Source organism: Nylanderia fulva, unplaced genomic scaffold (genome assembly GCF_048542155.1).
Source record: "Nylanderia fulva isolate GAGA-0341 unplaced genomic scaffold, ASM4854215v1 Scaffold7, whole genome shotgun sequence".
NCBI classification, from domain to species: domain Eukaryota; kingdom Metazoa; phylum Arthropoda; class Insecta; order Hymenoptera; family Formicidae; genus Nylanderia; species Nylanderia fulva.
The window spans coordinates 860,976-877,074 of record NW_028190807.1 but is presented as its reverse complement, the minus strand read 5'-3'; the positions used below and the strand labels follow the sequence as shown (position 1 = coordinate 877,074).

The window sequence follows — 16,099 nt, the reverse complement described above, 5'->3', positions numbered from 1 at the left end:
GATAAGAAAAATATCAAGTAATCAAATTATCCTTGAGGGATATAAGGATTAGAAGGATCGTATTATAATTATATATTATTGCAGTTAGGGACTCAAACTTCCTTAATCCATCCGTTGCACGCATACATATCCATGCACATTCACACACGCAAAAGGATATCGGATATTATAAGGATACACCACCAAACTCGACATGCACACATCATGCATACCCTAATTAAGGTAAACTTAATCAGCGCAACTGATCGAGCTGATAATAGAGATAACAACGGTATATAAGATTATATATTTTATTTCATAACAAACTTGTGTGTACAATTATTGATAACATACATTTTGTGAAGATATGTAATACACACGCATATACAGGTGCGCGTATTGTTTGTCGTGCATGTGTGCGTTTTTAACGTAGTAAAAATCAGTCTTACAAAAAATACATCACTAGTTGTTAGATTTTAGATCCACGTCACTTATTTATGACTATTTACATTTGTAAGTAGAGAAATCTGGGTATAGAAAATTAGGTGATCTGTCCACGTGTTTAAAAAATAATCGATAATACAATATTACCCGAATTGTTACATATAATAATATTAACGTGATAATAAGTAAAAATTATTATTGATGACAAACAGTAGAAAAATATTAACGTCATAATTTTATATTTACGTAATTAAGGATGTATGGGAGACAAAAACACTAATTTCATTTTATAGAAAATCGCTATAGTTTTTAATTTCCCAAGTTTCAAATGTTTTCAGTTGCTCAATAATCAGAGAAAAAACCAGAATTTCAATAAATTAACATTATTTTCCTCTAAACGGTTTAGTGAATCTTAATGTAATTTTGCATACAACATTCATTAAAGTTTCAATTATACATGCAAAAAATGTGAAATACATGGTACTATTTTTTCAATATTTTTAATATAATTGATCGTAGTAATGAATTTTCATAAAATTATATGTAAAAGTAGCGGAAATTTAAATTGCAATAATTAATTAAATGAGTTTGTAAATGAAATCAAAATGTGAACAATATAAATAGTTTTATTATCAAAGTGGAAACGATCTGTATAATTTTTATTTTGTGTATCATTTTTAGATATTTCCCACACATCCATAAAAGTAAACGCGCTATATTATAAATGGGTTGACAGATGAACAGATAAAGGCACATTTGAGGGTGGGAATTTATCAATGTGCATACAAGTGCACGTACAGACTCATTCGTAAAACATCAGTTAAAAATATGCTTTTACGGAACAGATTTAACGCGAATAAAAAATGGCATATTGATTACATGCATTTATAAAAGTGTATTTCTCTCTCTCTCTCTCTCTCTTTCTCTCTCTCTCTCTCTCTCTCTCTCAATACTTTAGAATATGTAATTCGATAATATCGATAATATCTATATATCTAATTAGATATATTTCTAAAAACAATGTGCATTACAGTCGATATACGAAACAATTTTTTTTTTTTTTTAGACATAGTTTTTAGATATACTTTCTCTTAAATATATATGATTATTCGAATAAACTGTCCCATTGTAACCTGTACAAAAATGGATATTTTTTTGGAAAGTAGACGCCAAAAAATCGAATATATCGAGAGAAATCGAAAACAAAGGAAAACATTTTGCGACCGACATAAATTTGTTGTAAAGTATAAAAAAACGTTAAAATGGGACATTTCATATATATTTTTTATTTTTTTATTTCGCATTTATTCGACGCACAAATATAATATCTATGTAATTAGTGCATATATTTATATACCACACCAATAAAAAGAGATAGATTAGATTAAAACTATATATATCAATGTGTAACTTATTTTTCCTATTGTTATATCTTTATTGTATAGCACTTTGCACTTTGTAATTAATGAGAAAAAGACACATCTCATATATGTCGATATAAATGTCGACAATGACTTACAACGTAATAGCCGTATTTAAATGAACATCTTAAACATCTTAAAGGATAGCTCTAAAGTTGACTTATAAAATAACATAGTTATCTTGACAGATTGGCAGCTTTCTTCTGAGATACATTATGTATTTGCTTTTTATGATAAACTCGATCACATAGCGGACAGGTACACATTATGATACTTTTTCGCGTTTCCACAAATATCTTTTACGCTCTATAAACATTCTTATTGCAATATATGTATAATAAATATGGAATGACTTGTGTGTATTGAGGTAGAAACAATGGAGGCAGCTTTGGTTTGCTTTTTCAGAAAGACAAGATATCGACGGTAACTCGTATCTGCTTCTTTTATTTTTCATGTCATAAATAAATGCATATTTCGGAATAAAAATATAATTAAAATTGCGCGATCTGAAAATTGAGAGAGTTACAAAATTATCGTATTTTATTTCAAACATTTTTAAATAACAGTACGGAGAAAAAAATTTATGAGTACCTATAGCTTACATTTTTTCAAGACTGATATATGTAAAAAAAGAACACAATTTGATGCATTTCTTATATGATACTATTAAAAACAAAAAAAATCGCTTTTTTCAGCTTTGTTTCAGAAGTTTGCGTCAATATTTTGTCTTGATACTGAGTATTTTAATATAAACCGGGGTGATTCTCATTTGTCCAGAGAATCGAAATATAAAAATATTTCTAGCGTTGAGTAGAATCTATTTTTGTACGTCACAAAGTGTGAAACCTCATAGATGCAAATATATAACTCATTTTACTGACAATAATCATTATAGTTAAATGCAAAAAATTAACGTGTTTAACAACTGTAGCGATGAACACACAGAGACGCGAATAAAGTGATAAGTTTAATAGTACCATATTAAACTTGTCAATTTATTTATTCGCCGAGTTATTATTATTTTCGATGGGCAAATAATAGATACAGCCAAAAAGACAGAGAACATTCATAAATGCATTACGGTGAATCAATTAATGTTACATCAAGATACAAGATTTTTCCTCGCACATTAATAATGCGGAGGAATAAGGCAACTATAATATAATGCACATATATGTAAATCTCGTTTGGGAATTATAAAATAGCTAATTAAATATTTGTTTATATAATATAATATAGCCTCTCTGTTACTTATATAATATATATAATATATTTTCATATGTGTATATATATATATATATATATATATATATATATATATATATTCTTTTTTTTATATGTATACCCAGACAGCACCAAGCCCAAAATTGGCGCATAAGATATCATTAAGAAATCTTTAAGACAGTTTTAAGAAATCTTATGATATGATATCCGAAAGACATCTTAAATATATTTTAAAGATATCTTATGCGCCGATTTTGGATTTGGTGCTGTCTGGGTATATATATATATTCTTTTTTTCATATGTATATATATATATATATCATATGTATATATATATATATATATATATATATACTTGTATATTTTCGGTGTGACACTTTACGTCAGACACCCTCTATATATATATAAAAAAAAATATCGATTTCCAAATAACAAAATTTACTTGTACATTTTCGGGGTGACACCTTATGTCAGACATCCTGTATAATAGATATCTATATGTTTATATACCTCTTACTTTAACATTTCTCTGGATTTTCAATTTATATTTCAATCTTTCTCATTTTCAGTCTTACGTTAATGAACTTGCAGTTCGTTGTACAATATAATGAGGTAGTTTATTCACATCATTGTTGTTGATATGCATTGATCAATATTGCAATTGCATCCCAAACCATGGTTCAGTTAACAAAATGAAACACAACGTTTACACGATCAATTACATATACTAACGTACTAACAAATTTAACAGTGATTGTTAACAAAAAATTATACGATGTTTTACGAACGAAATTACGAACTACACACACTTTATAAGTGTTATGTACAAAGCATTAATGCTATTTCCTCATTTTTTTTGTTACGTGAACGCGAGAACGCTGAAAATGATGAAAAATATATTTTATAATAAACAATTTATCGTAAAAAATGTTAGCATGAAAAGACTATCGGAACAATGAACTCTTACAGTATGTTAACTTTCGCTTGCACACTTGTTCCAAAACAAGTGTGCAAGGGAAGATAGCTAATATATGTATATGCTTAAAAATCGCAAATCAATAAAATGAATCACAATAGTAGATAATAAATGCAAGACGTATTCACAAACGTAAATCTAAAAAATGTTGAAAAAGCTTAATGCAAATTACGGGAAATAAAACGACTACCTACGTATAAGATAACGTTATCATATTTATCGCGATTATAATAAAAAGAAAATAAATACAAACACGTTCTAAAACTTTATAAAATTTCGAGAATCAAAAAATATTGTGTATTAAGTGCGGAAAGTTGACAATTGGTCACGAGTGAACAATTGTCAATCCGCACTTGATACACATACTATTTTGTATTGCAAGTACAGGCAAAGTGGCTGTTTCGAACATGCACCGAAAGTGCCACATTGCCTGCACGTGTAATACAAAATAATTTAAAAAACGCGTAGTATATATTATTTGGAAATTCTTCTCGCCTCGCGATAAATTAATTTGCGGCTCGTCTACCGTAATAGCATTAGGCTTTTAACAAATTTACGACGCGAATACGTAGTAATACATACCTCAGTCTCTTAAATCTATTCAACGCATATTCAGTCTTGTACAAGGCAGAAAGTTAGGCAGTACGTTATTGACACGCGCCGGAGGCAAATCCGACTAATTTACTCCTGCGTCTATGTATTTGTTGCGAAAGAAAAACTAAAAATATATTCTATCTTAAACAAAAGAGTCTATTTTTAATTTTCTTCGGACGGCGTTGTAGATATCGCAATTTTTTTAAACCTTCCTTTGAATTTTAATAAAAAATCTGTATAAAAATATGCAATACGAATAAGGTCGAACATTGATGCCTTATATCTACACCTATAAGGATGATCCTACTTGTGGCTCATTTAGATTGCACAATTATAATGTCGTTATATATTGGTATCATTGACTTTAGATAAAATGGTTAATAACCAATCGATTTCTTTATTTTTATTTGTGCCATAGCACAAAGGTAGAGTTGTATTTCTCGATCGGAGCGTCTCTCCCGCAATGGAAGAGCCAGGGCGGAAGCTCTTTAAAGAAACCGTCGGACGGATACAGGTAGTCGAAATATCATCGATCTCTCCTGTGTTTTATACAATATGTCCTCTAGCTCGGCACTCGCGATCGCACACCTTGTTCTCGGCATGCTGACCGCTGCCCCGCGACAACGGGGAGGGCGCGCGTCGCCGAACGTCGTGAATACTGCACACACGCGTGTGCGGACATAAGTTACCACCGGTTTGCGCTCAACGCCGACTCGACGCTCTGTGGCCGGAGAATGGCACACGAACGTGATCGCGAAGCGTCTCGCTCCGAATCGTCGTCGGACACCGCCGGGCACGCTGTTGCTGGCTTTCTTACTCGCCGGCTTTGCGCGGCGGGTTTCGGTCAGATCATCTATATATATATATAAAGAAATCGATTGATTATTAACTATTTTATCTAAAGTCAAATCATTGAGAGGATTGGTATCAACCAATAGCTCATTAGTATATATATTAATGAGCTATGCACATTTGTTTAGATCCTTTACCTATATCCTCCAGCTTTATCTCATCCAGTCAACGATTTCATAGACATAATCTTCAATTTGTAAATTGTGCTTTAGCAGTGTGTGTGAGTAGAGCTCGTGTGCCATTCTCCGGCCATAGAGCGTCGCTTCGGCGTTGAGCATCCGCTTTCGGCACAGAAAACATGCACTGAAAGTGCCACATTGCCTGCACGTGTAATACAAAATAATTTAAAAAACGCGTAGTATATATTATTTGGAAATTCTTCTCGCCTCGCGATAAATTAATTTGCGGCTCGTCTACCGTAACAGAAAACATGAATTTATTCAGATATATCAAAAAATGTTTTCATCGATACGAGTAAAAATCAACTGCACGGCATGGTTTTCGATCGTCTATACCACCCACTCATGCCAACCGAGTTTTTTAATGAGCTTTGGTGTGGTGCAAAATAGGCGAGCACGTTATCTACCTTAAATTTAAAAGTTCAATCGTAGCTATTTCGTTAGCCGCGCAACGAACATACGTATACTGGACTCACAGTCCACAAAAATCATGCGTTCGAGCCTCGGCACGGGCCTTTTTTTTTTTTAATTACTTTTTATTCTAAACGTCAATTATTTTACTTATTAATAATAATATATTATACCTAAAAAACGGTTGAGCTTTAGGTTTAAACGGTCGTCGCTATCATTTGTTTCAAGATAGAATCTGACCTTATATTTTATTTATTGTCACTTTTTAAAAACAAAAAGTTAATAGTCGAGATCACAATATAAAATGTTTGAAATTTTATTTGTTAAAATGTTGAAAATATTTTATTTATTAAAACATGAATTATTTCTCCAAATAGTTTCCTAAATTTTTAATATATTTTTAAACGAATTTAATTATTTATTTTATTTTAGGTAATAAACAATGTTAATAATTAATTTTTAATAAGTAAAATAATTGACGTTTTAGAATAAAAAGTAATTAAAAAAAAAAAAAAAAAGGACAGTGCCGAGGCTCGCATGATCTTTGGACTGTGAGTCCAGTGCGTTCGTTGCGCGGCTAACAAAATGCTACGATTGAACCTTTAAATTTAAGGTAGATAACGTGCTCGCCATGCTCACATTCTCGAAAACGGCTGCGTATCTACGGCTAATATTGGAGGCGTAATCTTATATTTTCCTAATCTACCACCACACCAAAGCTCATTAAAAAACTCGGTTGGCAGTTGGGGTATTCTCCTCGTCAGACAAGCCACAAGTAGGATTATCTTGGATGCAGGTTCAGCATAAGAAAAAAAAATCAATTATAACTGCAGTCTTTATTGTCTGTGGTTTCTTTCGGTTCGTCCTTTATGTCCGATGACGTCAAATGCTGGACTATGACCGGAATATCGGATTTCCGACTCACCGATAAATCTTCCACCTCATCGTCAGAATGCTGCTGCTTCAGTTTGGAACAATGCATGACCGGACTCAGACTGCAACTCGCCATCGTTTCGATCATCGAATCGCGATCCTGCGACACCTCCTTCGCCAATTTAGCGTGAAGAGTGTCGAACACGCTGGCGTTCGACGTGCTGCTGCTCGTGGTCTCGATCACATTGTTGCTGGTATCGATCTCGTTCTCGGAAGAGATCAAGTTGCTGTTGCTGTTGTAAATACTACCGTTCACGTTGCCGCCGATTCCGTACGGGAAGCAGGCCGCGCTTCCGTTGCTGATCGACGAACGCTTAGAGGGCCGCGACGTCGGGATGCCGAGTTTCTTCACCTTGTCGTAGAGGGTGCGAGATGGGACGCTGAACCTCCGGGCCGCTTGCACAGCGCTCATCCCTTTCCTCACCGCATCGATCGCTGACGCGATGTCGTCTCGGGTGTATTGTTTGTATCGTTTCCACTCGGGCTTCGCCTGTACGCAACCCGCGTTTCCAGTTGGGCTTCGCCTGCACCCGATACCTAGAATCAAGAAAAGATCAGTGTTTGTTGTTATCTAAATACAATTTGTAGATGATCATTTACATGAAATTTTGACGTCTTCTTATCTTTATATAGATAATTAAAATATATATTATCTACAGTATTTGCTGTTATTTAAATAAAATTATATAGATATGATCATCTAGATGAAATTTTGACGTCATCTTTATATAGATAAGAAAAATATATGTTATGTATATCTGCATCTTCAGATCAAGAAAAGTGTTATCTTTATTAAATTATCTAGAATAATGTTCAGATAATTTGCTTTAGAGTCATAGCGTATAAAAATACTAGTAGTAGAAGTTGAGCAGTAAGCGATACAAATTTACAAATAAAAATATGAATATATGTATTTTTATATCCCTCTTATAATTTACATTTTTTTAATAACTGTGTTTACATAAGCGATTTAAAAAATATTATTATCTAGATATATTTAAAACAAAATCTAAGCTAAATTTACATATTTTCATCTCATCTTTATCTAGATGATTTTAAAATCATCTAAGCACAACACTGGAAAAGATTAATGTGCTAATGTCTACATTTGGTGATATCAAGGTGAACAGAAATTAATATACAGTAAGAGTCACATGCGAGATTTCTTTCATTTTCTTTTTTAATTTTTCTGCATTTCTATATTTTCTGTTTTAATATTTTAACAGGTATAATAATTTTCGTTTATTGACTTTTTTTATTTTATTACTGAAAAAGAATCAAAACTATGGTCGAAACGTTGTGAGATTTATTAAATAAATAATTGCCAGTATTGATCAAAAAATATTGATTCCTTTAATTTTTTGACTGGCGATAATAAAAAATTCTAATCAATAATTTCTATTTTTGTTTAAACAGTTACTGAAAACCCCATACAGCATGCATATCCAAAAGATTTTTAGGCGATAAGATATCTTCGGGATATCTTCTGAACATTTTTCCGATGTGCTGTATAGGATGGCTCCCGAAATTAAATAATAAAAGATAACGTAAAATTATTTAAAAGACTTTTTATTTGTGTCTTTATCTCCTTGTTATTATCTATATTGATATAATATCAGAATGTATATGTTATACTCGAAAATCTTTTCTAAAAAAGTTTGAGAAGAAGAAATCGTCATTTCATCAAAAGTCATCGAAATTTCTCGGATGCATGCGTCAGTTTGACGATATAAAATTACAAAATTAAAAAAATGATCCATTTATTACCTGACTTGCTATCCCCGGCGTGCGACTGCGGCGACAACGGCTTGATGTCCTCGTCCACGGAAGGAGTGTCCACGTAGGAGCTGTGGGCTGACTCTTCGTGAATGTGCTCGAGGTTCCCGTGACGATGATCGTTGTCATGGGTGGAGCCATTACTGCTGCTCGCGCGAAAATGCGTGGATTCGTGGCTGTCGGGATGCAGCAACGGCTGCAGGTCTTGAACCGAGCTGTCGACGTGACCCTGGCCAAGGACGGTGCGCAGTATCGGGGTGTCGCGGTTCGTGAGGTTCGACTGCAGCGAGTTCTTGATGCGCCTGGGGCACGGGTTGTCGAGTTTCGACATCGAATGGTCAATCAACGGGTTGTCGTAGGAGATGCCGTTGCCACGCAGGTCCGAGCATGAGGAATGCTGTAATCGTGCCGGGAAGAAATCGCGCTTGAAGTGCTGCGGGCTGCTCAAGGTCCAGGTGGAGAGTTGCTCAACCAACCGAGTCCGGAGTTGGGTGGCCGACAAGGACTTGCTGTGGTAGTCGTAAACACCCCCAGTGGAGTGTGGCGGCGATGTGTGCTCGCTGCTGTGCGCCGTCGCGTTGGAAATAATGGTGCTGGTGCTGATAGACGGGGGTGGCGACACGGACGTTTCCATTACGTCGTCCTGTCCGCGACATCGGAAATCGAGCGCCGAGGATTGTTCCTCGGTGTGCTCTATCAGACCCTTCACCTGCAGCGACTCTGCGACCTTCAGCAGACTGGTCAGCTCGGCCTGGCTCACCTTCACCTCGCCGCGATATATGTACTCCAGGATCGCCTTCATGTCCGCGTACTTGACGTCCTTCAGCACGATCACCGGGTGCAGATTGGGCAGATTGAGAAGTATATTCTGGAAGTAGGTCGAGCACGCGGCTAGGACGATCCTGTGGCACTTGATGATTTGACCGTCCTCGAGGGCGAGGGTGACGTCGGTGAATGACTCGTTTTGCAGCAGGTTATCGAAGACGGTCAGTAAATTCGAGCGATGATTGTTCCAGCGGAGGCAGTAAGCCTGATTCGAATCATCCATGGTAGTAGACACAACTGCTCTCTGCTCTTTCTCTCTCACGCAGTACCTGAGAGACGCAAAAAAATCGCAGTGATGAGATGTTTGCGGCGCAAACTCTGTTCTACGACTGCCGTTTCTTATCTAACCGACTGACTGATTTTAGGGCTGTCATGAGTCATAAGAAAATATTCGAAAGTCGTTCGGAAAAGTCTAGAGAGGGGGATCTTTGCTGATTAGCAAGTTTTGTTTGATAAGGGCCTGGTAGGGCCAAGGTTCAAAGATCTGACTAATGTTTCCTCAAGCGTTGTCTTGCCATTTTCCATGCTCTCTCCCGAATAAACTTTCTCTCGACAGTTAGAAACTACATTAACGCGAATGCCATTCATAATCGATGATTATCACATTTTTCGAATAATAGCCAATTAAAAAATGGTATAATTTTGACTTTTAGAAATGCGTTTTAGGAATGCGAGATTTAATGTGTTATAGAAATTGTTAAAAAATTAGTTATGCTAAAAAAATTTTCACCAAGCCTAATATTTATGACAAAAAATTTGTGACTTGTCTATTTCCTTTTCCCACTTAAATAATTTCTAATTTTTATTAGTAAGTTTATTTGTAAGTTGAAAACAAATTTCTTTTTCTCTGAAATATAATTTGATTAAAAAACTTTACAAAATAAGAATTATATACAATACAGTTATATTTTTTAGACGTCTAATATTTGTATCGTATCTTTGAAATTTCAAATAAAAATATTTATAATAAAATATTATAAATTATTATAGATTCTAAAAATTAATTAATAATATATTGTGTGCATAAATATATGATATAATAATGTTTCGGTTTATATAATCCAAAAATGTAATACAATTACATATATAAACTTTTATGTTTTATATAAAAATAAAAATGATCCGTATCTTTTCAAATAAATGTAAAACAAATTAATAATTATATTCAAAGCGATAATATATAAATCACAGCTAACTATATATTCTTAGGTACTCGATAAATACTTCGTTTTTTCCTCGCTTGCCACTCCTTGCTAATTTGCTTTGATTAATTATTCGAATACTTTAGCGGCTCGAGGCCACTTTCCAAACTCGCATATTAACGTGGAGAAAATTACGTGTCGCGTTTTAAGGTAATTAACAGGGGCAAATGCTCGCGTATATAATACGAGAAAAACTGAAATAAAAACACAATAAAGGTACTACGTAAGATCGCAAAATATTTACATTAAATTACCTAACGTCAAATGTAAGTCAACCACGGTAATATAATGTTTCTATAAATTTATTTTACTGTCAATTTATAATATTTTATTTCGTAAATTTTTTTGTCTAAATTGCAACGGGCGTATTGTAAGCTAGAATGTGCGATCGTCTAACGGTATCTCATCGAGATGCAAGAGAGACTTCTTGAACCTTTTCTAGGCTAATGGTACAGGATGTTCCCTAATGTATGATCGTAAATTCGTAGCACGTATATACACAAGAAAGAAGATTCACGTGAACCTTTGTCTTACTTGAAAATGAAATTGTAATATTTCTTCTAAGTTGTTTTTGTCACGGAAGAGAATTACGAACTGGACTATAATACCATAACTGAAAGAGATTTACGTATTTTATTCTCATTTACAAACAATATATACTTATTTTTACGAGTATTTCATTTTAATATCAACTGTTTGTTAAGATTTTCGTAACGTTTTATACGAAATACTTATATGAAATACGAAAAGAAATTATACAAATGACAGATTAATATTATAATGTATTTGATGGATCATATTGCAACATTTCGGTTGTAAACATTTATTATTAAGTATTATTTTATTTATTTTATCTAATAAATTAGATCAGTGTATTGGAAAACATCCGGTCTATGTGTTTTGAGAATATATGACATTTAGAAAAAAACTCTTATCACTCATATCTCTATATATTATAGATATATTTTTATCTTTAATTAGTATAAACAAAGAGAATTTTCTCTTAGAATTTACCCTGAAAATCATGGTAAAAAATATTAATATCTACCACTTTTACTGTGTACATTTATATTAATAATTTATCGTGATAAATATTAATCACAAAAATTTATAAAATTCTTCCAATTGTCTCACACTATTCACAGTAAATTCTAAGAGAAAATTCTTTCTGTGTATTAGATTTATGTGCCTTATATTTATCAATATTTTTACTTCGTGCGTGCATATGTAATATTTTCTCCAGATTCAATTTCTTATCGCAAATTCTTCGCTTTTCCATTTTCATTTTCATTTTCTTTTATTGCCCGTCATTAAAAGATTAAGTTGACAAGATAATAAAAATGAAACGATTGATTTGTCACGGTTGGAATACGAGGGGACCCCAGTTTGATATTTGCATTTCTCGAGGGATGAATCATCGCGCGCTGTCACCGAAACTTTTCATCCCGATTGAATTCCGATTGGAAAATTAAAATTATATAAATACATATGAGAAATTGTATGAATTGTATTCAATTATTTATATATGATTACATATTTAAAATTTTTTACCGGGAAGCTTGCGAGGAACGTCGCGAAGTCATCGATTAATTATTGTCTTTCTCTTTTGAATCTCGTAAAAATAAGTGAATACGTGAAAAAGTGACTTTAATGAATTTTATTGCTTCGATTAGAGATCACCCTTACAGAGTGTACAATCTCGATCTCTTCGCCAAACAACGATAGAGATATAGATAAATGTAGGCGAAAGTAGATGACGAAAATGATAAGATCGTAGTTCGAAAGTTGGGTAAAATTCGAGATATTTGCATTTTAAAGAAAAAATAAATATTTCGTCTAGACCCTATTTAGACCTACAACAGATAAATATGCTTTTCACGAAACAGATAAATATGTCAGTCAAATGGATGAATGTCAATATATCTCAGTATCTATCTTACCTTATATTAGTCTAGTTGCAATTATCGGATGACTTCTTCGAAATTCGACCTTCCCCGATATCTTTCTCTTCCGCTTTCTGAACATTTATAAAAAAAATTTTATATATTTCATACAATTTTATAAAGCAGTTATATATATTTTAGAGAAAAGAAGCTCATTTAAATATTTATATTCATATATAAATTTTAGAGAAAAGAAACTCATTTAAAAGGGTTTTAAAAAGGTTTTTATTCTTTGACGAAACAGGAATGAAATTAAATTCACTTATTTTTGCGAGATTCAAAAGAGAAAGACAATAATTAATCAATGACTTCGCGACGTTCCTCGCAAGCTTCCCGGTAAAAAATTTTAAATATGTAATCATATATAAATAATTATATATAATCACACATAACTATATATGAAATATGTCCATACATAATTAGTTATAATTATATATAATTAGATATAATTATATCCCATATGCATATTACTGTAACATTTTAATTATGCATTTTTTAATTTATTTGAATATTTATTAAGAGGAGGATTCTGGTCAAAATCGATCAAAAAAGAATTTTTTTTTGTTGCTTTATTTTCATTCTTTGGGTCTTGAAAATGTGTAGGCAAAAGGATATTTTCACATCTAATTTATTTATTTATTTATTTTTCTTCGTCAAACTTTAAACGCGTTTTTCTCGAAACATCTTTTTTTTGCGCGCGCAGTACGATTCCGTTTCACCGATTTTGATGTTTGACGGCTCAAATTAAAGCTTATTCAATTTAGGGGGCCTTCAAAAAGCGTTTTTTTCAAAAAAAAATTTTTTAATATTTTTTTTAACGTTAAAGCCAAAAAAAAATAGGAAAAACAGGTTTTTTTTTCAAATGGCCGCCATTTTTTTTAAAAGGGTTTTTTAAAAATCGGAAATTTATAAGGCCCCCCGAATTTCATCTAGTTTAAGAATATTTTTCATTTTTTTGTTTCAAATCACTTGGCAGGGCTGTAGAGTGCTTGGCGCACATACACTATCGCCGCGGCTTTCTTCAGTGAGGGCTGGAGCCACCATTTTTAATTATTTTTGCTCGACAAAATTTTGTATGATTCGTCAAATATGTACTAATAAATGCCACAAACAGTTTTTTCAAAAAAGATTTACGTTCGCTCAAAAAAAATTCCTGAAATTATATATATAATTTTCGGGCCTTTGGACCAGAACCTCCCCTTAATGTTTGAACTTGTATCAGTTTGAATTCTCATATTAAATTAGGTATAATTAAATCTTTAATATATTTTATTAGTCACTTTTTGCAAACTATATATAGTATTCAAGACAAAATTTTGCGTCACATAGATATTGATATGATAGATGATTCAAATGCATATTACTGTAACATTTTAATTATGCATTTTTTAATTTATTTGAATATTTATTAATCTTTGAACTTGTATAAGTTTGAATTCTCATATTAAATTACACATAATTAAATCTTTAATATATTTTATTAGTCACTTTTTTGAAATTGTATACAAAATAATAAAATTATATATAATTATATAATAGCTTATGCATAATTTTATATAAGAATATCAAGTCGGCTCCTTAATTTTTAAGGACACAATATACACTTCATTCATCTCAGCCAATAGAGCCACACACGATGTCATTGCGACAATTTATAAAGAAAATTTGGGAGCTAAGGAATTTGTATCCCATGGTTGGAATCTTAGAAATTTCCCTTGTTCATCTCCCCTTTAAAGAAATAGATGAAAAAATGCTTGGGTTCCTTGCCCAATTCAGGTAACTTTCAGACCAGAATATTTTTCTCGTCTATTTCTTTACAGAAAAATTTATCTAAAATCTCAACCATAGGATTCAAATTCCTTAGTTTTCAAATTTTCTTTATTAATTGTCGCAATAACATCGCGTGTGGCTCTATTGACTGAGATGAATAAAGTGTATATTGTGTTTTTAATAATTTTATATATTTTTATATAATTTTTTATATTATTACATATAATTATATATATATATAATATTTTACCGGGTTGTCAACTCGCGTTTCGAACTTTCTTAATAAAATATTGATCATGTATTTTCTGACAACTTATATGATTCATGAATAAAATGCATACACGTATATTTAGGATCTTTTCTCGCTCTCTCTCTCTCTTTCCGGATATCATCTGGGGGCTGTATATAGACGCAAGAAGCATATCTCTTGGTACGATGTAAAACACATTACACACATATGCACGCACATCTAGAACAGAACAAAAGCGCGAAACGTCATATGTGCATATATATATGTGCATATATATATGTATGTACTATCGTGTGCGCGCACTCTTGTATTCACTTTCCTTCCTTCCCTCCTCCTGGCCTCCTAGGGGTGCAGGGGGTGGCAGGAACGACGAGAACGCGCATCGAGTAAACTCTACCTCGTTCGGAGGGTGAGAAACCCGACGCGTCGAGCGTCTGCTTCTCCTTCGTGCCTCGATCTCTTCCGGCCTCTACAGTCGCTGAGCGACCACTGACGCTTCGCCAACCCGAGCTCGACTCACCCAACTGCACGACCCGGTTGCGCGTTGTATACTCATCCTTCTCGTATCTGCCTCGGCTGGGTACCCGCCATCCACACTGAGTCGATCCGCAACAGGGGTGGTGGAAGAGTGAGTTTTTTCGGTGAGTAGAAAGCAATGGCGCCGCAGACCAGGGCCAACAGCCCTTCGAAGTTCAATGTGGAATATATATGGAGAAGAGAGAAATAACACGCCTAAATCGGAGGAAGATCAAGGAATGGAGACGAGAAAATCGAGATAGAGAAGAATATGCGGTTTTTTTTTTTTGAAAATTTAAATTGTTGCGCAAAAATTTTGGCAAAATGGCGGAGATATATCTCGGAGTCATTGCGAAAGTGCAAATGGTGTTTGACGGTTTTCGAGAAAGATCGACAAGATTATTTGGACTTTTCTCGTATTATTATTATATTTAATGATAAATTATATGAAAAAATATTGCATTCGTGACATATACATTTGAAGAATCGAAACTCTGCCGAAAATTAAATATGAATTCTTTTATATAGTAAAATGCAATGCAAACCTTTTTGGTTCAAAGAAATGATATTTTTTTTATTTGTTTTTTTATTTTTTTTTATTATTTTTGTATCTGTTTTTTAAAAATGTTTCAATAATTTGCGATAAAGTCCCGTTTCAATCCGAAACTTCGAAAATATACTTTCGATACATGAAAGCTCTCTTTTATAGAAAGAAATAAAAACTATAGCTATGCAATTTTGCTTACAACACGAGATGTTAAACAAAGTGCTATTTGTTCTATTATTACGAATAAATAATAAAGC

At 33.0% G+C, this 16,099-nt stretch overlaps 1 protein-coding gene across 2 annotated transcripts; it reads right to left on the bottom strand.

The window, feature by feature from the left end:
• Nucleotides 1-276: 276 nt before the first annotated feature.
• Nucleotides 277-15,408, bottom strand: LOC114945094 (uncharacterized). 2 transcript variants are annotated; one of them, XM_029321184.2, is made up of 4 exons: nucleotides 14,871-15,408; nucleotides 12,757-12,833; nucleotides 8,781-9,883; nucleotides 277-7,550 (listed from the first exon to the last, which is right to left on the bottom strand). In XM_029321184.2, the coding sequence occupies exons 3-4, from the start codon at nucleotides 9,835-9,837 to the stop codon at nucleotides 6,898-6,900; spliced, it is 1,710 nt and encodes a 569-aa protein (XP_029177017.1). In that variant the 5' UTR covers nucleotides 9,838-9,883; nucleotides 12,757-12,833; nucleotides 14,871-15,408; the 3' UTR covers nucleotides 277-6,897. The 2 variants fall into 2 exon arrangements, with proteins under 2 accessions (XP_029177017.1, XP_085344776.1); XM_085488650.1 differs by lacking the exon at nucleotides 12,757-12,833.
• Nucleotides 15,409-16,099: the final 691 nt, after the last annotated feature.

Coding starts and splice junctions, on each gene's coding strand:
- LOC114945094 (XM_029321184.2), bottom strand. CDS start 9,837: ATGGATGATTCGAATCAGGCTTACTGCCTCCGCTGGAACAATCATCGC. Junction 7,551..8,780: donor CGCCGGGGATAGCAAGTCAG/GTAATAAATGGA, acceptor TCTTGATTCTAG/GTATCGGGTGCAGGCGAAGC.